Source organism: Poecilia reticulata, linkage group LG15, assembly GCF_000633615.1.
Source record: "Poecilia reticulata strain Guanapo linkage group LG15, Guppy_female_1.0+MT, whole genome shotgun sequence".
In the NCBI taxonomy this organism is placed as follows: Eukaryota; Metazoa; Chordata; class Actinopteri; order Cyprinodontiformes; family Poeciliidae; genus Poecilia; species Poecilia reticulata.
The window spans coordinates 10,391,268-10,414,964 of record NC_024345.1 but is presented as its reverse complement, the minus strand read 5'-3'; the positions used below and the strand labels follow the sequence as shown (position 1 = coordinate 10,414,964).

Genomic DNA, 23,697 nt, shown 5'->3' with positions numbered 1-23,697 from the left:
CTACGAACACATAGTAAATCTCGGCGTAAAACGTAAATTTGTTTCTTCCAACGACATGAAATTCTCTATTTTCCTAGTTTACAAGATTGTTTACACCATCTTAAATGCAAGATATTGAGCCGTCTTTAAAGGGAAGTTGTGGGTTATTTGCTGGAGTTTAATGTTCAACAGATCTATATCATTGAAAAGTTGTCAGGAATTCAGTTCACAAAGTGAAGATCAGATTCATTATACGCAGTGATACGAAGTTCCACAAATGACCACCAGGAGGAGTCAATGTTTAAAAAAAGATTTATTCTTCCATTAAATACTGTAAGCTCATAACACCTAGGCTGCTTTTAAAGCATTTGTTGGTTACGTTGTGTACAACTTGGTGGTTTATATATGTTCAATACTGGACATCTAAAGCAGACTTATAAAATACTAATAAACGTAAACAAAAATACACACATATACTGTAGTTCTGAAGTCAGCGCTTGGAAGACGTTATAAACTATTGTATAAAAACCTAATTTTAAAAGAAGCATAAAAAATGGCACTCTTCCTGATTTAATCACTTTTCAAATTAACGTAAGCTGCAGTCATTCATATTTTCAAAACCACATGCTTGGTGTAACAAAAAACAAAAAATAACACGAAATGTGGGATTAAAATCTGAACAGACAATACTTTCCATTCAAGTCAAAATGCCATCTGATCTAAAACTAGTAATGAATCCAGATCACTGCTGTCAGAGAAAAACAATCTTCAGGACATAATTAATCTTTACACCGTTTCTGTTATTGTGGTTTGTTAAGGGAGCGTCCCTTCAGTTCATTGTTTTCCCGTCTCGTCTGTGTATTTGGTTTCTTCACAGGAGCTTGCAGTCCAGCACCGAGTGGCATTTTTACATCTGTTGTAACTAACATCGTATTCATGATCACAGCTTATAAATCGTACCTGCTGGTTATAAATACTGGCGCGTTGAGGATGTCGGATGTCATCTGAACGCATCTATAACGAGGTTTGTCATTTCTGAAAACTGATAAAACTGATCAAGAAGGACAATAAAGTTTTATAAAAGCATTATTGCTTAAATACTCGACTGTAGCATCTAGAGCTTTTGTAACACATTTGGTTTAAAGTAAACACATTTCCTGAATCTGGAGTAAAAAAATAAAAACATTAAATTAACACATTTTAGCTTTTAGCAGGACGAGTTCCTGCTCAACACATGAAGGGCCGATGGGGTTTTTTTTTTTTTAGTCCTCCCTGGTTTCTGCTCCTCCGCCCCAGACAGGCCGATGTCGGGTGGAGGTGATGAGGGTGAAGCGGTCTTATGTACAACACAAACTCAGGGTTTAGATCACGGCCCGGATAGCAAAGGAGACCGCAGCGCCCAGCGCCAAGCCGAGGGACAGGAAGAAGGCCATGATGGCGCCTGCCGTCTCTGCCTGATGCTGCGGTACCTTCCTGCAGAAAAATCACACAAGAGTTCATTAGGAGAGTACCTGAAACACCTGAGATCATAGCAGAGGATAGAATTAGCTTTTGTCCTCTTGGAAATATCTAAACACGTCATAGTTTGTCTATTTAATTAAATGTGGCTCTGACCCAGTCCAGACTTCAGCTCAAAATGGTTCAAACATTTAAACCAATCAACCTTTGACAGCTTTCCATCTAATTATGGCTGAGCAGCGTCACCGGAGGTCAGAGCGGTTCCGAAAGCCTTACTTGGGTCCGAAGCACATGCAGAGGCTGGCCAGGTATCCGTTGGAGAAGGAGAAGAGGATCATGAAGACGATGTAATAGGCGTCGTGTTTGAACCACCAGGGGAGGTATTTCCGAGGATGGACGTTGCAGAGCATGAAGAGCGGGATGAAGACGACTCTGACGCCACACAGGACAGGAAGCCAGATGCTGTCCTTACCCGGCTGGACACACAGAGGGGCGACATGGGACGGGTCAGAACTCCAAGTACACAGAGTACCGAGTGATAAACAGAGTAAGGGCAACTAGCTACACTTGGAATTTCACGTGATATTTTGTGGCAATAATATAAATGGTGATAAGAGCTTTTATGTTGCTTCTTCTTTAGGTGTAACTGTATGTCTGTGACTGCATGGCGGTGTGATCATGATAAATGACCCACAAATACTGATCTGGACCAACATTTCCATTTAAAACCGTCTTCTTCAGGACGTCGAAGTGTGATTTATATCACTAGTCACTGCATTCAAACATATTTTGAATTTACTGTTTATTGATGCTCTCTAGGAGCCAAAAGTGGAGAAAATAACAAAAATATCATTTTATAAATATTTTTTTTACAACATTGAATCAAAACACTTATAAAAATGATAAATGAGAACGAGAATATAATAAATGTCCAGCTCTAAATCAGAGCTTAAATAATTAACTTTTACATTTTATACAAATGAAGAGGAAGTTCAGATTTTCACCCTTATGTGAAGTATTTTTTTTTTCAGGTTATTTTGGGTCTTGATTTGAGAACATTTGCGACCAACAGTTTTACAAATTTCACCAGTGAAAGTCAAGATAACCTCATTATCCCTGTCGGAAACATTATCTGCCACCATCATTCCCCGACATCATCGTCTTTGTGCGCCGACCAGGCAGCAGTTCAGTGTTAATCACGGGACGAGGAGATTTCACAGAGCATTCAACTGCAGGACCAGGAAAATGCAATCAGACCCGAGCGTCTTCATCAGACGATGATAAACGAGCTCACATGCTCCCGCAGCAGCTGACCGTCACGGAGCCGCATTCCTCCGCGACGAGTTTGTGCCGTAACTGTACTCCGTTTATTCTTGATTCCTTCAAATCCGGTCGGCTCGTTTGCAGGAAATTAAAACTTCTGCGTTTTTCCTCCCGTTTTTTTTTTTTTTTTTGACTTTCTGTATAATAACCTCCATGTTGTCTTGGGACAGAAGCCAACATTTCTGGCAATATTTCCATGAATTAGCCAATGATTTTTACTGTGCAGAAAAAAAAGAAAGAAAACAAATCAGAGAAAACATGGAACTATTTTCTATCTAGCTTTGTAAAAACATGTCTACAAAATAAAATACGTCGTTTTCAGATCAAGCTGAGACAGAATGCATAAAGCAGCACAAGCGTCAGCATAATCCTGTTTTTTATTTTCCAGCTGAATTAAGATCTGGACTGAATGTCATCCAGTTGAACCGGCCTGTGTTGATTTGGAGAGATTTAAGAGCCGGTTAGGAAACGAGGGGAAACCTCCAGGAAAATGACTTCACCATCAAAGAAAAATCGTCTCCAGACATGATGTTTTCCTTTTGCAAACTTCCCACTTTGTTTGGTTTTGACTGGGAAGAAACAGCATCTTTTACCAAACTGAAGACGTTGCATCAGTTTTTCCCCGTCATGTCAGCTGACGGCTCTCTTGTTGACTCAGTGTGCAGATACATTTGCAGAGTTTGCAAGTGTTTGTCCTGCAAATGCAAATAATACGATGACTCATTGTTTTTTGTCAAATATTAACCTCTTAAATATGCATTTCTGTGTGTTTTTAAATGCATTTACAGTGGATCAGTGTGTATAGTAAGCCGTCTTTGTTCATGGTCTGATTGGATGAATGCAGCTCTTGTGCAAAGTGCTTTGAGTTGTCAGTTCTAGAAAACTGCCGTATGAATTCCTCCATTTATGATAAAAGCTGCAAATTCATGTTTCTGCACTATAAATGTTTATCGCTGCTGAGAAATAATCCACAAATGTCTGAATGACTCCAAGAGTCACTGAGTTCAGTGTCTGTGACCCCTCCGCCATTGTTCTTTCAGGATCCCCCACTGATTTTTTTTCCTCTGACCTTGATGGAGACTTCCTTCGCTCGGAGAGAAAAGACACAGACTGCTCTCCAAAGCAAACCTCTGATCTCAGCAAATAAACTCGCCTTCTGGACTTTCAACAGGAAACAAACTTTTGTTTTTCCAGCGTTCCTCACATGAGGCATAGATCAGCGAGCGTCTGAGTGCTCTCTGCAGTTCCTGCAGATTCATAGACGGTTTAAAGAGGCTCCCCTGCAGACGTACAGGTGGGTCTCTGTTGGTATGTTGTGGTTAAATCAGCGTATCGGCACCGCTACTGACCCACATGCAGACGGCCGTCAGGCTCCTGCCGGCCCAGTCCATCACGTTGAAGAGGAGGAAACATGACACGGGGATGAAGTACGTGCCTGGAGAAAGATCAAAGCAAAGAGGCTTTTAAAACGGAAACATGACCGGGTGATAAATCGACTATCGACTGAAGTTTTGGTTTTTGAAGTTATAATTTTTACAGGTGTACCTCTGGTCACCCGTCTGCTGATGGGAACAATGTAAGCACGCCCAGGGCGGCCATCTTTTATTTGGACTTTCAATTCAGATCAGCTCAAATATTAAGGACTTTAAAAATAAAAAAATACAATAAAGTTATAATATTACAAATATACAGCTGTGATAATAAGAAAATAAGATTGTATGACAATAAAGTTGGAAAAAATACCAGAAGAGCGTTTCAATATCGCCAGAGCAGTCGCAACATTGTGCGAACTCCGACACGCTAAATAAAATAAAACGAGGCGTTTCAGCATCTTGTGAAGTTGTACTCTGGTATCACTTTTAAAGATAAAGACATTCTTAATCTTTCAGCATGTCACTATCAAAATAATATCAGCAGCAGGACTTTGAAACGACGGACTGAGCTCCTCTAGCAGATCTTGATAACTCTGCAGAAGCTTTTTTTTTCCTCATTAAAACGCCTTTTTACTTGTTGTTTTAAGACGTTCTTCTGGTAAACGTTGATTAAACTTGAAAACAGGAAACCAAGGAGATTTTATTTTTAAGCCATTTCACCCAGTCCTTCTTACACTGCACTGGAAATCAAACATTTATGCAGAATGGAGGCCGAGGTGAAGATGATGTGAAAACACGACATTCTCCTCGTTAAGTGACATCCATTAAATTTTAATTTCAGTTTTCAGGCAGCAGCACGATCTCGTGCTAAAAACCAAAGTTTTTGGCGCGAGATTTTATTTAAGTTTGACTAAAATTATTCAGAAATGATTCACTTTATTTTTCACAAATTTACTCACAATAACTTCCAAACTTAAGTCAATTTTAGACAAAACATTACTGATGGTACTTGAAGGAACACCTTACTAAATTAGGATAAAACTGAAAAATTACTTGATTTTAGTAATTCAATAAAAAAAAAAAATAATTAGATTTAAAAGAGATTATTTCTCCTGAAAATCCTGAAATATTGCAGGAACCTTTTTAGGCACTGGGAACTTTATTTTATTGCATTATGGGTCATAATCTCCAGTCCCGCACTCACCCCAGGTTTTGTTCGCCACCGTCGAAACGACGTCGGCGGTCACCGCCGGGAAAATTCCTATGGTGACGGTGAAGATGAAGCACACAGACAGAGCCATCACCCAGATCTGATCAGAGAGCACAAGGATGACATTAATGATATTATTCTCCGTCTCCGTCGTACGTCTGGTCGCCTCTCTGCAGCGACGACACAACATCTGCCAACATGCTAATTTAAAAACACTGAAACGTCTGATCACGTGTTTTACTACATTAACTGAAAGCTGAGAGGTTAAAGGAGACACATTAAGCTTAAATTATCAACATTTCTGTAGGTTTTTCCACTTTAAGTCATTACTAATAAGATGTGAGCAGCCGATGATGCGGACCTGTTTGAAGATGTTGAAGACAGACGTGCCGCCGCTGGATTCCTCCTCCATCAGATCCGTCCCCGGCCGCTTCTCGTCCTGATTTTCTGAACAACAAAATAAACAAACAAAGATAAGGCTTTAGTCTGAGATCATCAACAACCCAACACACACACACACACACACACACACACACACACACACACACACACACACAGTCAAGTCACAAGCAAAATATGATTACATTTTCCCACTGCAGACGGTTTCTGCCCAGACAAGTCACATGGATTTACTGTCTCCAAACGGAAAGTTGGAGAAGCGTCTCGCTTTCTAATCTCTGCTGGATCAAATGTCATTTCAGGAGTTTCCAGTCGAGCAACAATCAGAGTTTGAAAAATATAATATTTGCCAAAGCAGAGTGCAGCACTTTTTTTCTAAAGTCTGGTAGAAAATATACTTGTTTGCTTTGCCTTTAGGAGGAAAACAGGCTCCCGGTTTGTGCAGCGACAGGTGGAGACAAATTTGGATGGAAATGCTGTTTTGTTTTTTTAGTTGAGTACCAGATGAGCAACAGGATTTAAATTTTATCTCCAGACTGCAGAAAGAACTGAAAACTTTGCATTCAGCAAAAAAATAAAGTAATGCTAAACTTTGCAAAAATAGTTGGATGTTTCTCATGACGTAAAAATAAAAACCGCATGCAGACTTCCTGGCATTTCTCAGATAGAAAGCTAAAATCTACTAGAGGCTGACAGGCTGAAGAAGTTATTTTTGTTCACAGATATTGCAGCATCTTTCTGCTGAGTAACTCAGTTTAACATTCTCCCTTTTAAATAGAGCAGACATGCGATATCGTTTCCTGTACCTTTCTTCAGCAAGTCCATCTTGTTTTCCTCGTCAGCAGACGGTGCCGGTCTGTTACTCTCCATGTAGTACTGGAAGAACTCCTGGTGACAAAAACACAACCATCACGACGTTAAAGAGGACGGCAAGAAAAGCAGAGCCGGTGTCAGAGTTGGTGAGTTTTACCATCTTGGGCAGCATAAAGTAGGACGTTATGGCCAGAAGAATAACGACACACGCCGTGATGAAGTAACCAAAAGCGCTGTCCTGCAGCTTTGACCCACCTGAAAATACAAAATCACTAAATTATAATGTCTTTTTAACATCTATATTCAGAAAAAAAAAATATCCGGTGGTGTAATTATTATAAAATACATGTTTCAATGTGCAAATGTGTCCAAATTAGAAAAATATCATGTGGATGATTCTAATTTTTAATTAAAAAATATTTTGCTCTAGGGAATCTGGTTAATAGCAGCGATAATTGAGAAATTAGGGAACTTTATATGAGGTGGTGTGATGGGTTAAGTAAGAAATAAAGTGTAAATCCCTTTAGAGCAGTAAAATGAGGAGGCGAGTGGCTCGTAAAGCTGGAGTTAGCAGCTAAACTAACCGAAAAAAGTCCCAGCAGTTTTTATTGAAAGATAAACAACTTCTAAGAAACAGATTTGTTACCGAGCAGCCAGTCCTTATGGGGGCGTTTATCTACAATTACCCAAGACATAGACTCATTACTAGGCATATTTAATAATAAAGCATGTGTGTGGGAGTATCAGTACTGATATGAGTACTGAGGTTGCTAAATCATCTTGTTTCTTGTACCTCAAGAGCCTCAGTGATGATTAAACCGGATCTATTCAGGTTTGTGTGAAACAGAAGCTGCAGATTCATCAGCTGTGAGTCGAACCTGCAGCTCTTCCGCCGTACTGGCCCGCTTCGAACCCGTACAGTTCGAAGCGGGCCAGTACGGTCCACAGTACCAGCAGAACCAATCGACATACGGCACTGAAACCATTTGATTGACAGCTGATGGCAGTCATTGATCGTCTCGTGATTTACATCACTGACGACTCCAAAATGACCCTTAGCATTTAGAGTTTAGCTTTAGATCACGTACGTGCTATCAGAGAGCTGCATGCAGGAGTTTAATCATGAGAATAATCAGGAGCAGCAGCAGGAACACATGAAATAATCATCTGGGCCTTCATCATTATGTTTGGGCCAGCATTGAATTTCTATAAGACAAAGTTAAATATCTGGACTTATTTTAATCCAGCAGAACCAGAACCTCAGCAAACATCAGCAGAGAGCCGAACACAGCAGCTGCTGCTGCTGCTGCTGTTCACGTCCCGCTAACAATACGAGGAACAGACGGTGGAACGGAAAAGCTCACTACCTGGTGTAAAACCGAACCAGTGGAAATGTGCCTTAAGTAAACCAGAATCACCCCTAGTGTGCGCAGCTGTGCTTTGACTGGGCCAGAACTTTGTAGAAAGTGCTGCCATCAGAGCGTCAGAAAGGTGGGTGTGTGTGTGTGAGTGTGTGTCTGACAGTAGATGTGGTCTAGTGGTGTGTTTTGTGAGCGATGCGTACTGGCCAGGGCGCAGATCATGGAGAAGGCAGCGAAGGTGCCGGCCAGACCCTGACCGCTCATGATGGGAGTGGTGTAGGAGGCGGGCAGAATCCCTGCGAGTCCAAACAGACTGCCCTGGAGAACGGCGCCGAACGCTGGAGAGACACGAACATCAAACGGCTTAAAACACAGAGGAGCACATACAAAGAACACGAGAGAAACTAAACCATTACTCCGCTACAGAAATGACTTCCTTAACCACAGAATGATACGAGTCTGAGCTGCATGCAGAAATAATGAGCTGAATATCAAAGCTCCAGAGGTCACCATGTTCTCCTTTAAAGAAAAAAATAAAAACACATCGGGCTCCTGGTGCATGAGAACAAGCGGGTCAGAACCAACCCAATGGGGAGAAGAAAGAGGATGAGCTTATCCCTGCTGTGCTGTGACTTGTTGCAAATAAACAAACACAGCGAGAAGAGAGACTGCGAGAATCCCAGCGTGAAGCTATGCTATATGTTGCTTGGAAGTTTTCCCATCGCCATAAAATTCCTAAAGTGAAACGGACCTGGAAGAAGACAAGTCTAATTCAGTCCGACAGAGAGGAGCTCCACCATTTATACAAGGTTGTATTGTGCTTTAACTAGGCCGAGTTTTGATGCTGAAGTCACGTTGCCCTCAGTTTAACAGTATTTGCTAATGTTGCGCATATTATCCCCTGGAAACCTAAAGGAACATATTAAAAAACATATTTTGTACATTACTATCCGTACCACTGCTCTAATGAGATACAAATAGGCAGCACTGAAAATGATCTGTTTGTTACTGCATTTAACGGAAGCCATATTGGATCATGGGGTCAAAGTTGGCGAGAGTTCTCAACCTTCATGAATCCCGTTTATATATTTTTGTCTTTAAAGTAAATGCATGTTTCAAAACATTTTAAGAAATGATAGTTAAGTAATCTATGAAAATGTGTCAGTGAGCTAACTCTCAAAACACCTGACCTTCCTGTTTGTATTTACCTATAACCTGATTATTGAGCTCCAGTAGTTTAGTATTTATTTTATTTTATTTTATTTTTTTGCTTTTGTAACCATACCATTGCATATTTGCCTTTCATTTCAGTGGCATAAATAAATCAAATCAAATAAATACGATTATGAGCAACAAAAGTAAAACCCTCAGTTCTGACATGGAGGAAGGCTGCAGATCCACGCCATCGATCTCAGTGTTCATGCACTATTTAGATGAGGATTGTATCAAAAGCTAAACTCAGTCTTTAAAGACGTGAAAGGACACGACCTCCCACACAATCTTCTTAATTTTCTCATGCCAAGATATGTAAAAATACGTCAACATGTGTTGCAAAACAGGAACGTGGTCTGTGGGCGACTCCACAAAGGGGTTTATCGTTTTAAAACTTCAGATGTAACAAAACCGCTTACAGTTGATGCAGATAATCTTAATCATGGTGAGGGTGAAGAAGGGAACAGGCTCTACGTCCACTTTGGCCATGATGGCCGTCACCATGAAAACAAGGAAGATGACAGCCAGGCTGCCTGAGATGCGCAGCTTCTGAGGGATTCTGAAACAAAGAAGAATGATGCAGAGAGTGAGAGAAAAATAATTCGCCTGTTTTCTGACCACGATTCCAACAAAATAAGTTTTAGAATAAATGTAAAGTGCAAAAAGGGAAATGCTGGAAAGTCACAATGTCCCCGCTTTTCTTCTGTGGCGGGAAGCGGAAGGAAACCAAAATACAGTAGGTGTAAAAAAAAGACAAAGAGAAAATTCAAGGTGAAAAGAGGGAAGTGGGAAACATAAATAGCATTCCTGCTTGTGTTTGTTCAAGGAAAACATTCACTGAAGTCTAATGAAAGCAAACCACATAAAGACACACATCCCTTAGGAGAGGATAAAGCGGATGCTTTGCCGGGTCTCATGTTGCATGATCTCTCCTTCAGTAAATATAGCAAAGGAGCAGCTACTTTAAAAAGTAAAAAAAAAAAAACATCCTGTGGATCTACCACAGTTAGATTTCCAAACCGTGACTGAGCATGTTTGACTTTGTGTGGCGAAGAAGACGAGCATTACCTTTGGTGTATGAAGGAGTTGAGGCAGGTGAAAATGAGCAGAGGCACCATGGCGCACAGCGTCATGACGTTGTTGAACTTTGACTCCAGCACGCTGCGTTCCGTAGTCACATTGCTGTTGTTTTTGGCCATCGGATCTTTCAGTCGGCTTGTGAAGTACTGAAGGAGAGCAGAGAGAGGAGTGCGGATGCATTAGTGCGGTTCTGCCACTGCCTCAGAGCAGAAAACAAATTACTAAAATGCTTTTTTGGGGGTTCGTCTCTACCGGCTTTGCACATCTGGACTGACGTTTTTGGCCATTCTTCTTTGCTAAAGAAGCTAAAACTCAGTCAGATTAAACGGGGAGAATCTGTAGACTTCACTTTTCAAACTCTTCAATCCCTCAAATCAAAGATGCGTCCTGCTGGAAGATAAACCATTTCCTGTAAACTCTGGCCAGCTCGTTTATCACGGCTGAAGAAAATGGTTCCCACAGCATGGCGGTAGAAGTACCGCCATGTTTCATGGTGGGGATGGTTTGTTCAGCGGTTCTTTTCCGCCAGACGTAGAGTTTACAAATGGGGAAAAAATAAAAATGTGATTCTTGTGTTCAATACTTGGCCTGGAGAAAACTACAAACAGGTCAGATGTTTTTCTCACAAGATTAACAGAGAGAACAACCGAAAGATGCACTGGTTCCTTTTGGTCTCTTTCACATTCATATTTGTGAATTAAACATGAAAAATGTGGAAGTACTGAAAAAAAAAAAATTATGTGAGGCAATCAGGCTGCCATGAGGAGAAACTACTTCAACATAAAATTTCTGTAATTTTCCTAAATTAGTCTAATTTTGAGCAAAGTCAGCATTTCTTATTGCTCATAAAAATAATTTAAATTTGTAAAGGATCAAGATAAATCCACCCAACTGGATTATTTCAGATACGCTGATTAATCTGTGAATCTAAAGAGTTAATTTAGGTTATGGAGTAAAACTTGCACTATTGCAATAGGCTCTCTGGTAAGATGAAGAAACATCTTACCATTGTTGCTGTCATGAAGAAATTCCACGGTAAAAGTGTTCCCAAGCCCAGGATGAAGAAAATAATCCATACTGCGTGGAATCTGGGAAAGGAAATCCAGACGAGAGTTCGTCAGTGAAGCCGTTCGTCTTTAGATCAACAAGCTGATTTCATCAGGCCTGGTTGTCGACAGACAAATGCTAAAGACGGGAGCGTTTCGTTCAACACAGAGATGTTATCTCTGGTTTGCAGTAACGTGTCTCACCTATCCTGAGGTGCGTTGATGGCCGTCATGGTTTTCAGTCTGTGTCTGGTTTGTGTTCAGTCTTTGATCGGGGGGCACCAGGTCTGAAATGAACAGAAAAAAACAAAACCATCAGAGAGCTAAAATTGATATTTTACCACAATCAGCAGAATCTATTCCTTCTTCATGTAAATAGATGTTCTAAAACATGGAAAAAAACGATCTGGTTCATACTGAATATTAATGTTAAATAACATGGTTTCCCTCGGTGTATTATAAGCCTGGCGGGCCACCAGGCTTCACTTGTGCCCGTACCAGGCTAAGCATTGCTTATGTATTTTAGTGTTTTTAAAATGTTTGCCTTTATTAAGACTTTATAGTCGGTGTTCACGTGTTAATCTTTGAATAGCACATTATTACTGAGTGATAATATTTACAAATTTCCTGTCAACTTTAAACATTTTTTAACTCAAAAACACGACGGGCCGCTGGATGTTTAGCAAGTTTTCTGGGGGAAACTTTGAATAAGTAACAAATATTCCGATCTTTGTATGTTTGTAACATCTCCATTTGTTTAGATTTGGTGTTTTGGAGGCAGTGCTGTTTATTTTAAATGTTCAGAGCTGCTTCCCCCACCCCAACTGGTAACTAATTATATTTACATACTGTCTCCCAAGCTTCTGCTGTAGGTTAATTAATTCACAAATTGTTATTTTCCAGGCAGCGACATTATTTATAAAAGAAGAACTAAAACTTGCAAGCTGGCACAGGCTGCTCAAATAGACATCAGCAGAAAGAAGAAGAGCCGATTTGAGCCTATCAAACGACCGTGGAGTCTTGTTTTTAGATGAAGCCGGCAGATTAACTTTTCAGCAGAAATCGCTGTGGCTTCTGGCCAGCTCAGTTGGCAGAGCATCACAAATCTTAAGAAACAGATGTGGCAACAACTCTCCTTCCTAATTGGAAACATTTCAGTCATTATGCAGCCGCAACAGCAGAAGGTGGTCAAAAGCAGCCAACAGTTCACAGAAACCTTACCGCTTGTGGATAAAGTTAGGCAACGATTGCAAAAGTCACAATTCAGAATGCCGCAATATCTCAACACATTTCTCTACACTCTCTGAATAACAAAACGTGACAAAGTACCCTGAAACAAAAGAGACTTACTGTCCAGCACTGGAGACTCCAGCTTCCTCTCACCGACTAACGCAACGGCTGAACAAGCCCCGCACGCCTCATTTATACCACAGAGGTTCGCTAGGTTAACACCCAGCTAAACACTAGACCTGGCCCACTCTGCATCTCCTCCTCCAGCCTCTGGGTTGAGGACTCGAGGGATCTTCAACCCAGCCCCTGTTGTGCAGCTTTACATTCACATTCCTCTGACACACGTGGCCATCCCTGGCACGTTGACGTAAACTCCTGAACAATTATGGAGCGATGTTTGGTCCTCAGCGAAATGACCACAAACTCCTCACACAGCAGCCCAGTCTGCTCGCTTTTTATTGTTTTTATCCTGTTTGCACCGTCCTAGCTAAAATAACACTCAATGTGACGGGACGCGTGCATGTTTTAACCTCACGTCAACACATCATCTACAATTTTGCAGTTGCAAAGAACTAGATGAAGGCAAATTTGGTTGTCAAATAACTCGACCTGTGTGTCTTGATCATTCTTCTCTGGTTCGAAAACTATTTTGTTTTGTTCATCTGAAGAACTTTCATCCACATATTGATTTGTTCTAAGCATCTGTTTGATGCCACCTGGTGACATAATGTAGAGCTGAGTATCATCTGCACAGATATAGTAGTTAATCTTATTAACTTATTATAATCTGAGCTAGAAGGGGAATGTAAATATTAATATCCAAGATGGAGCCCTGGGGAACGCCGCATGTGATTTTTCTCAGCTCCAATGAGAAGTTACCCAATGACACAAAGGAGTTCCTGTTCTTCAGGTCAAATCACACTTATGGACTATACCAGAGACAAAAAGTTAATGCATTTGTTAATTTGATTTAAAATAAATCCCAGAAACATTGTATTATTGCCTTAATTCACAATTGTTTTTTAGCATTTTCATGAATTGATTGAAAAGTGTTTGGATCATCAAGGGGAAAAAAACTAAACCGGAGTGATGGTACAAAGAAAAATAAACTAATGCATCAGTCTTCAATTAAATACACAAACATTGGATCCTGCAAGATGCATGAATATAAATACTTGTGCAAACTTGAACCTTAAAAACGTCAAATGTAGTTTACTGGCGTAACAAATCACATGGTGCATCTGACTGGTCCTGACTACACCAGGACTTCGCACACAGAGTCCTACATATGAATGCGGCTAATGCACGATTAACCCATTACGAATCACGGATCGCAGCGACAGGACTGAAGAACCACTGTCTGGGAAAGGCATGAATGTGGGCTGGGAAAACAACTTTACTTCTGCAACAAAGACATTTCTGGAGAACCCAGGAGCTATCTTGGGTTCTTCCATGATGATAGCCATCTTATCATCAGTGTCCAAAATGTTTTAAAAGCACTGAGAGCTTCATTGTGTTTGTGTGTAGGCTCAATTTTAAATCCAAAACACCCGCTGGAGATTCTTTTCCGAAGAAATAGAAAAACATCTTTCAGCAGAACTGGAAGAGATGCTATGTCTGACATTATGTAACGGTTAATTACAGACCTGCGTCTGTCATGTCTACTGGTAATTGAACAGAACCAAGGAGAGATGCCGAACGTACACATCTATTATCAAATTCACCAATAATTACATTTCGACCCAACAGTAACTGCTGTTCAGTCAGCTCTGAAACACACACACTTCTATTTCTGACATGGTGGGAGAGCAATTTAGTTTCTTACCCATCATGTTTCTCCTTTAAAATCTTCATAAAATGTAGTAATTTGTGTGGAAAACAAACACAGAGACACAATAGGGATCCCATTAAGTTCAGCTCCACCTAGCTCTGGTGTAGGTGTGGTTGCTTTGACCCAAACTTTGTGGTTTGGAAAAATCCTCCACAGTCTGAAACAACTAGGAAAATGTGAAATCTGATTCAAACATTTTCCAGGTCCAAATAATAAAAAAAGGCTATAAAGAACGAATTGTATTCTCAAGAGTTTGTTCTTGGTTCTACTGTTAATGTAATAAACATGATGTAAAATACATTAAAATAAAGAATCTCAAAATCTATCCATCCATCACTAATCCAAAAATCGGACCGCCCATCCATCCATCGTTGTCTATCATGTGTATAAACTCTGCCCCAACCCACACTTCCATTTGTCATTCATTCTTGTTTTAATCAGCTCCACGTTCTTGTCCAAACTCTTCCTGGACTGAAGAAATCATCTAAAACTTCATCATGTAATATTTTGTTTTACTCCAATAATGTTTCAGACTTTGACTCAACTTCCATCTAGAAAAGTCTGGGACTCCGTCCAGGAAAAGCTGCAGGAACTCCTGGTTTTTGAAGAAAATGTTTATGAAATAAAACGTCCATGCTGACTCTGGTTGTCACCACAAGCGTCTAATCTCTCTGCTCCGCTCAGCCAGAAAACCTTATCATAGCCAGCAGCATCATAGACAACAACAGCGACAACAGGGCCCCGTTTAAAACATACCGCTAAGGCCATGCTCCTGCAAAGTATATCTCTCTCACAGAGCACCACGCTCATGAGCCAATTGGCAAAGGTTGCCCGGTACTGGAGCGGTGCCCAGCAGAAACACAGCACTTTGCAGTCTGTGCAGTGGTGCACTTTCACACATTTACTGGTTGTCCTCTCTGTGACATTCAGAACTGGAACAGAAATGTACCAGGTTCAAACTAAAGCTCTGTTCTCGTTTTTCAATTTTAATATTCAGTCGTATCACGCCGATATAAAAAAAAAATGCAATTAGAGGAAAACACAACGCTGAAGTCTAGGACCCGTGGATGTTGAAGGAGTTTAAAAGGACATGAGTTCATGTTCCTTACTGTATGCCATCTCTAACAGAGTCACCTTTATTATCAGACTGAGGAATAGTTTGATGCTGGTCATATGATCAGGGGAATAGAACATCCTTCTGGAGGTCATTTCCTCGTGCTTATGGAAGCTAAACACACACACAGACAAGCAGAAACACACTCACGCACACGCATAGCAATGCCATTTCATCAGGACAGATTTAAACCTGAATGTTTTTCTCAGAAGTAATAGGAGGAAACAAATCAACACACCAAAGCAAGAACACTTTTAGAAATACGTTTAAAGAATATTTCATCTATATAATCCCAAATGAGTTCAAATATGTATGACAATAAATACTACAACAATATCTTGGACAAAACTCATGTTGAGGTTTTCTAATTGGTCCTCAGATCACCAATTAGAAAACTTCTACAGACTGATTCATGCTTATCCTGTTTCGTAGAGTTCAGCTATCTGCAACCAAATCAAATGTTTCATTTCAGGACAACAAAGAAAGGAAAGCATTGTCCTCCTTATCAGGTCATAAAACATTAATTGCGGCCTCAAAAGAACAACAACCATGTGATATTTGAACACATTGAGCTGCCCTTTAAATAATGGTCAATTCAGCATGTCTATAAAATGGTCTTCATGCATTATTTACTGAAACAGGATTAAAGTAAACCATTGACTTTAAGTAAACCACCGTTGTTATCAGGTGTCCTGATAACGGTGCATAAAGAGCTTTACAGATGGACAAAGAAACCCACTGGTGACAAGAATCAGAACCAGCTGTGTGGATCCTGCTGAAATATGACCAACTCTTACCGTCTGACCAGCGAAAAAGTGCAACCAGGTCACATTGATAACCACATTCTTCTGGGTGGATGTTACTGCTGAGTGGAAAAGACTTCAAAACAGTAAATCCAAAATTGATTAAGGTACAAATGTTTCTCTGGAAACGCATTTAACAGCAGCTCCTCTCTGACACACAACATGACCTTTCCTTCACTTATATTAAATATAAATAACCTCTTGAAGCAGGAAGACTTGAAAATACATATTAAACTATGTCCTTGTATCTTCTAATAATCTTTCTCCAAATATCAAATTGGAGTTGCTAAGCTTTGAAGGCAAGAAAAAAAAAAGAAAATGTTCACAAAATGTGGATATTAAGTGCCACAGAAGCTCATTTCTCTTAACCAACAGAACATTTTTATTGCAGTAAAAGCAATAAAACACTGAGGCGCACTGCAAGCCGCACACACTTTGCACGCTCTATCCACAGACGGTTGAGATTTCATACTTGCATGCTTACTAGCAAGTTTTATGAGTTATTGGAATATATCAGCGCTGCCATCTTGATAATACCAGTTCTCCAAGTATCTACATTTCAGCTGGTTGATTAATTACGAGATCTTACGGTTTGCTAAACAGTAAACAGACCAAAACCAGAAATGCATTTTGATCAGATGAGATTAGGATTGAGCCACCAGGAAAACACAGATAAATGTCGACTGTCAGGTACGGTGGGGGATTCATGATGCTGCGGGTCTCTACCCAAGCTTGAACACTGGGCAAGGCAAGGTGGTTAAGTTACCCAACGTCACAGAGTTGAGATGAGTTTGAGAAACCGCAAATGTTCAACTGCTGTGGTTCTTCTTTTGAACAATGAGAAAATGAAGCAGCAAAATGACTCATGTTTTCTCCTTACTTCAAACAAACATCATCTAACTGGAAACCACCAGTCTAGTATTTTTTTCACTTGTGGATATGCAACAATTAACTTATTAATATTTAAAACCTTTTGAGACGGTAGACAGTGTTTGTACTGAGTGTCGCTTTCATGGGGCATAAAGAACGAATCATGTTAGTGAACCATGCGAGTGCGACATTGAGTTGAAGCGCGATCAAAGTCTGAATCAACTGTGTTTTAGGCTAGAAGTGACGACGCTTCCGTTTAAACTAAGAAGAAAACCTGAAAGACATTTGAAACCTTTGTGACAGCAATAAAGTTTTCATTAATTCATTGTTCAGAAGGAAAAGGAAGAGTCAAGATGATGTATGTTTTCTAACATTGCAACATGTTTTACTTTAAAGCTGTAGCAGATGTACGCCAACCAACTGGACAGAGAGTAAAATTAATCAATTTTCCATGATTTGGCTCTAACTGAACATCAGAAGATCAAATACTGGAAACTAATGTTTTGTTCATGAAGTGCATCACAAATCAGCATCTGATTTGATGCACTTTTTGTTCATCTTTATGAAGAATCAGATAAAAGTTATGGACACACGCTTTGAAGCATAAAATGTGATCATTGTAACCCATTTTTTCTGTTGGATTCAAAACCATTACACTGATCAGCTGATCAGAGCATCTGCAACACAATTTGTCTTTTATGGCCTATGCTTGTTATCAATTGTTCACAGAAATTAGTTTGCATTTGTCACAAGCCTTAAAAAAAGAACAACCACTTTCAATAAAAGTGGAAATTAGGCTGATATTTGAATCATTAAGACAAGCTAAGAGAAAACATCCTTGAACTTAAGACACAGCAAATACTTCAGGAAGCTAACAAAGTACATACTTCCTCCTGTTTACTCAGCCCTGGTATGTTTCGCCGTTTGGACCCAAACAATATTAAACGTAAGTGATTTCAATCCTGTGAATCACTGACATTTTTATCTCTGGTATATAAAGATCCAATCAAGAACAGGAAAAAATAAGACAAGGAAACAGTCATTTACAAGATACTTTTAGAGGAGTGCAATTACGTGAGGCGGAGGATTAAAAGGTCTGACGTCTTTTGTCGTCAGCCTGCCAGCTCTCCACCCCAAATGATTCCCGCCACTCTGAGAGCAACAAAGAGCCCACCTCCAGCTACTACTCTGTAGTTTGCAGTGACGTCTCCTCACCATGTGGCAGTGAGTAAGAGGGCAGTGGCTGGTACTTCCTTCTAGTTTCAACCACGTTTTTATACCTCAAAACGACAAACTCTGTACATCCTGCCTTCACAGGCGATGTCCCTCTGGCTTTGATTTAGCTTCAACTCACCGTGCAACAGGTGTGAAAAAGAAAATCCCACCGAGGGGCAGATGTCAGCTCACATCAGCTGTTTGCTGAAAAACAAAGAAGCTTCTCTTTTTCTCCTTCTCTTCAGGGTGAACGGAGTTGGGGAAAAGCACAAACGCTCTGTCAGGACGGAATAGAGACACTAATTTTACTTTATCTTTGGCCTTTCCAAAAAGTGTCATTTTCTTCACTTGAATTTATTCTCTTGTAAAATTAAGGCCTTTGCTTCATATTCAACCCGAATATGAAACAAGAATGAACTGGTAATTGGAACAGTTCATTCTTGAAAGCAAAGAAAAGCAACGTCAGATTATTATTATTCAGAACTGAATATTTCTTTACCATCTATTTATTGTGCCACATGTGAAAATCTCACTAGAACAGCGAAGTTTGATTTCAAGTTATTTAGGTGTGTAAACAAGAAGATATGAAATGTATTTGTCCTAGGTTATGGAAGTAGTTTTTTTTAACACATCTGCTTTGTTTTTTTTTCCCCAAATTAAATTGTACTGGACATATTCCACATTTAACACTGGAAATGTTTGCCTGATGTACTATGATCAAAATGTTCATATCACCAAAAGTAAGCAATCAAGTGTAGACTTTTGACAGTCACTACACATGTAAGGTACATAAAGACTTACTGTTTTAGTGAAGGAAACAAACATGTTTTTCTTTCAGGACACCGACCAGCTGATAAAGCTTCGTCTCTTATCTCTGCTCTGTCCTGTGATGCAGCAGCCAGGACCACGTGTTCCCACTCAAGACTTCATTTATAACAGCGAACCACGTGTTTTTATACTCTATGTTTACGCAAAGATTTTAAGGTTCGAGCAAAAATATCCGACCGCCCTCCGACACTCTAAACAACGACGCCGTTTTAAAACATTTCGCCCAAAAGAACAGAGTCTCAGCCCGGCATGGTTCACGGTTTTCACCGCTTCAGGAAGAGACCGGGTTGTTTTACGTTCCGGTGGGTTTATTCACTATATTACACCGGCACGAGGAAGCGAATGGCGGTAAATTTAAGCCAGACAAAGAAATGCGGCTGAAAACAGTTATTTAATAAAAAAAAAAAAAAAAAGTCACATATTCCACCTCCATCTATTTATGACTTCTGAAACAGCAAAATAAGACGACAAAAATAGTCTTACAAGCACTAAATTATGTCCGCCGGCGGCATTTTCATCATTCTGTCCCGTTATTTTTCATGACTTGAGTTTCTGAAGCTGAAGACAAACTTCATCCAGAAGAACCGGTCCGAGCCAGACTGGCTGCGGCGTGTTCATCATTTTATTCACGTAAAGTAGCAGCAGAGAAACGCCTTACCGTGTTAAAGTCGGTGTTGTCCGTCTGAGTCCGTTTAGATACAGGGACAGCTTCAATGTCCCCCCTAGAGTTTCGCAGCTCTCTTCACACTCACTGTGAATGGATGACCAGCGATATGGGCGTGTATCACAGACAGTTCCGACTCTTACGGTTTGACACATTTATATATCTGATGTAAGTCTGAGGGGATCCTGAAGTCATTACAGCACTGTGCTCTTCAAATTATCTTTTTGTATGAAAAAACTACGTTTATATGTAGGGAAACAGTTTTAATCATAACTTTCCAACTTTCATACCTCGAAAAACTGAACGGAAATCATAAATTATATGTTCTAAATGTACCTGAAGTGTCTTAATGTAGTTTGTGTAGGAGGGGGAGTTTGTGCGGTGTTTCAGTAACCTACATTTTTCTGGGTGCTCTTTTCAAATACGTTTTGTGGTAGGTAAACTTTTCACATCACCATAAGAAATACACAGTGGCCCATAAGTTTCCATACATAGGAGAATGTCAAATGCATATTTTTTATATGTATATTTCAGATACCCAAGAAGACTAAAGTATTTGACTAAAGAGCAAGTTTTTTTATTTGCAAGTTTCAGAAAACTGGAAATGTTGCAGATCAACAACAAAGTGGTGCACGTATTAATATGTGTATTCAAAACAACGGTAATCATTTAGAGCACTTTATATCAATAAAAACGATTATCCAATATAAATGTTTATTTTTTCTATGTATGGAAACTTATGGCCCAAACTATACTAAGGACTTTAGACGCAACAACTCATTAAAATCAACTGAAAGCAAGTTACATTTAGAAGTGACCTAAAAATAGAGTCCAGCTGTTTTCAGATGTAGTGTAATATAGCTATACCTCACAGTTTGGATACTTTCTCGTTCAGTGTTTCATTTCTAAAACACAGAACAAACCAGATTATTCCCAGTTGCCTTTCTTGGTAAGACTTTCCAAGTCACCATCTGTAAGTGTTTTTTCTTACATCCTTGCAGGAGTTTCTGCACACGCAACATTTATTTCACTCCCTTCTCAAGTCCAACTTATCCCATCTGATTTGAGTTTAGTTTGGGTGTGGAGGCCGGGGGTGTCTTGTGGCTGACCGGCCTGCTGGACGCTCACAGTAATCCAGATGGGATGGCAGCAGTACTTGGAGATAATATCCATCCTTTAATATATATATTTTACAAATCTAACCATGTTGTTGAGTCTAACTTTAAATGAGTCGTGGGGTCTGCTGAACTTCGCTTCCTGCTGTGAGTTGAACTTCACAATAAATAAGTTTGACGTTATGTAATGTTGTGATGCAAGATAAAACTGGAAACCACAAATGCAGCAGCAGGTAGCATAAATATGAGCAGCCCAAATGCACAGTTCACATGTAAACGCCCCAAGGCTGCACAGTAACTGACGGGTAGAGGATTGATCTGAGGTCAAACGAGGCCAAAAACGATGGTTTGAGTAAATGTATCAAAAAAATAGAAACAGCAAGGCATGTGAGAAACCGAATAACAAACGCTGTCCTTTGTTCAAGAAATACAATGTCTGAAGAAATGCATGTGAACCAAGGCTGGGGGTTCAGGCTGACGTCAGTCTAATGCAAATGAGAAAGGAATAATCAAAAGCAGAAGATAACGGCGTGTCTGGGATGAAGGGGGACAGCACAGAAACGCACCAACATCCAACACCATCGTCCTTTATGTAACGGAGCACAAAGAAAGACAAATACTGTACTCACTTAATGCCATAAACTCATAAAGAAACAACTTGTTTTCCCTACAAAATATCACAGGTGTTTTCATCTGTCTGAACCGACAGTGAAGAGGCGTTCGGTCCAGAATATGAGCCTGCACACGTTGTTTACCCCCGCAGATCCAAGTCATCCACACCCTGTCTCTCCCCCAGGCTAAAAAAAGCTCTCCGTGGTTAAAAAACCCATCTGTGACGAAGAGCTCGAGCAGTTTGGCTGTGTTTTCCTCCAACCAAAAACCCCAGTGAGGAGGAGAACTGAGCTGCTTCTGTCTGGTGTGAGAACCCAAAATTGCTCTTTATTTCCTGAAGGGCTGCATTTAAATATGTTTACGCCACAAAGGTGAAAATGGCTGTCTGCGTTTCTTTGAGGCCTTGTTTACTTGTTTCTCTGTGACCAGCGGAGAGACAGACAGTAAGGAGATACTGTGGAGCTCCACCTCGACTGACTTTTTCCACACAGAGGAAAGAGACCGAGGAGAAGAACAGAAACGAGTAAAGTAGGGCAAAGGCAGCAGTAAAAGTTGGACTCTATCAAAATAATAGGCACAAAGCTTGAATTTTTTTTTAAATGACAGGAGATGTAAAAATGGTTGATAAAATGTACATAAACTAATTGAATATTTAAAAATAAATACTTAATCAAACCTTAGCCTCAACAGCAAATTTCCACGTGTCATATTTGGATTTTATCCAATCTTAAAAGTGTCTTTCGCGGTGAAAACGTCAGAACAAAACCTGGTGTAGCCAACCACCTTCTAACGTTGCCTAGTTTGTAAATAGAGTCCATGTGTGTGTTATGTAACCTCGGATGTGAATCTGGCTCTTTTGTGGAGGCTTCAGAAAAAACCAGTGGAGAAACGGCATCATGGAGGCCAAGCAGAGCAGGGAGCAGATGGGCCAGGGAGAAACTCAATTTCTAGTAGCGTTACGGCAACCAAACAATATCACAAAATGGAAGAATCTCACTGAGAAGTGGCAGAACTAAAAAGTGATTTGACAAGCTGAGCAAGTATTAATGACAGAAGCAGTGAAGGGGCCTGTGCTAGCACTGTGGGAGCTGCAGAGGGCCACAGATTAGGTGAGAAATCACAAGAACGTGAAAAGTCTGGTTTAAAGCTTGGCCCAAGTTTTATAGGGCATCCAGCAGCACAAGAACGCAGTGGCAGCATCATGATCTGGGATCCCGTTCTTCAGTGAGAGTGTTGGATTTTTTCAATGGTCAGAAATCCAGTTAAAACAACAAAAAAATGCAATTAGAGTTGATCTCTTTGGAGAAGCATTTAATTGTTGCAAGATAAATATTATGAGCACATAAAATCCAACTGGGAATTTGTGGCAAAATGTAAAATATATTATAATATGTTTTCCATCCAACCAAAATCCATCCAAAATGCCAGTATTCAAATGTGAACATCAGGTAGACACAGCAGTATAAGACCTACTACAGAAATTAAAAGTATTGACTCAGGGATTGAACACAGTGGTACAATTATGCATCACTGATACAATTATCATACAGACAATTATTTATCTGTAACATAAAACCCTAAAAAAAAAACACATATGGTTAATAGTTTTGACTTGACACGATTTGCAAAGGTTTAAGAGTTAAAAATACTTTTGTAAGTTCTTGTATTTGGAATATTATCCCTACAGGTTGTAAAAAAAAAATCCATTATCCATTATTTAGCTCCAATCACAGATCATAATTCAGGACTTTTTCCGCACCGCTTCAAATAGTTAATTACGAGGCAACGTGTCAGTCAAGTGATCCCTTTAAAACAAAATCTTTCAACGGTATGAATATTTTTGGGCTTTACTGTGACCCAGAGACTGATTAATTCCTTTGTTATTTTCATCACAGATGTTGTTCATTTGTTCAGTATATTTAAAAAGTTTGAGCAAATTAGTTAACAGCTCATACACCGTGTTTACTCTGTGTTAGTTCTTTTTTTTTTCTTTTAGGATAACGTTTGACAAATATTTCTTTGTGTTAGTCGTTCATATTTCACAAAGCATCCCAACCGTTCAGGAAGGACGGTTTAAAACTAACGGCTGTGGTAAAAAAGCTCACAACCACAACATAACAGACACGCATCGCACCTGTGAGTGACGCGTTTTCAAAATGCA

At 39.9% G+C, this 23,697-nt stretch overlaps 1 protein-coding gene across 7 annotated transcripts; it reads right to left on the bottom strand.

The window, feature by feature from the left end:
* Positions 1-273: 273 nt before the first annotated feature.
* LOC103476687 (equilibrative nucleoside transporter 1-like) lies at positions 274-19,937 on the bottom strand. Of its 7 annotated transcripts, XM_008429180.2 has the most exons (14): positions 19,804-19,937; positions 18,457-18,594; positions 11,459-11,541; positions 11,215-11,296; positions 10,197-10,354; positions 9,548-9,687; positions 8,120-8,254; positions 6,713-6,810; positions 6,549-6,630; positions 5,705-5,790; positions 5,338-5,443; positions 4,110-4,195; positions 1,714-1,913; positions 1,341-1,452 (listed from the first exon to the last, which is right to left on the bottom strand). In XM_008429180.2, exons 3-14 carry the CDS (start codon positions 11,485-11,487, stop codon positions 1,341-1,343), a joined length of 1,314 nt encoding a protein of 437 aa, XP_008427402.1. In that variant the 5' UTR covers positions 11,488-11,541; positions 18,457-18,594; positions 19,804-19,937. The 7 variants fall into 7 exon arrangements, 6 of the variants coding, with proteins under 6 accessions (XP_008427400.1, XP_008427402.1, XP_008427401.1 ...); XR_535532.2 differs by lacking the exon at positions 18,457-18,594 and having other exon boundaries at positions 274-1,452; positions 4,114-4,195; positions 19,804-19,860; XM_008429178.2 differs by lacking the exon at positions 18,457-18,594 and having other exon boundaries at positions 274-1,452; positions 19,804-19,860.
* Between the last annotated feature and the right edge of the window lie 3,760 nt (positions 19,938-23,697).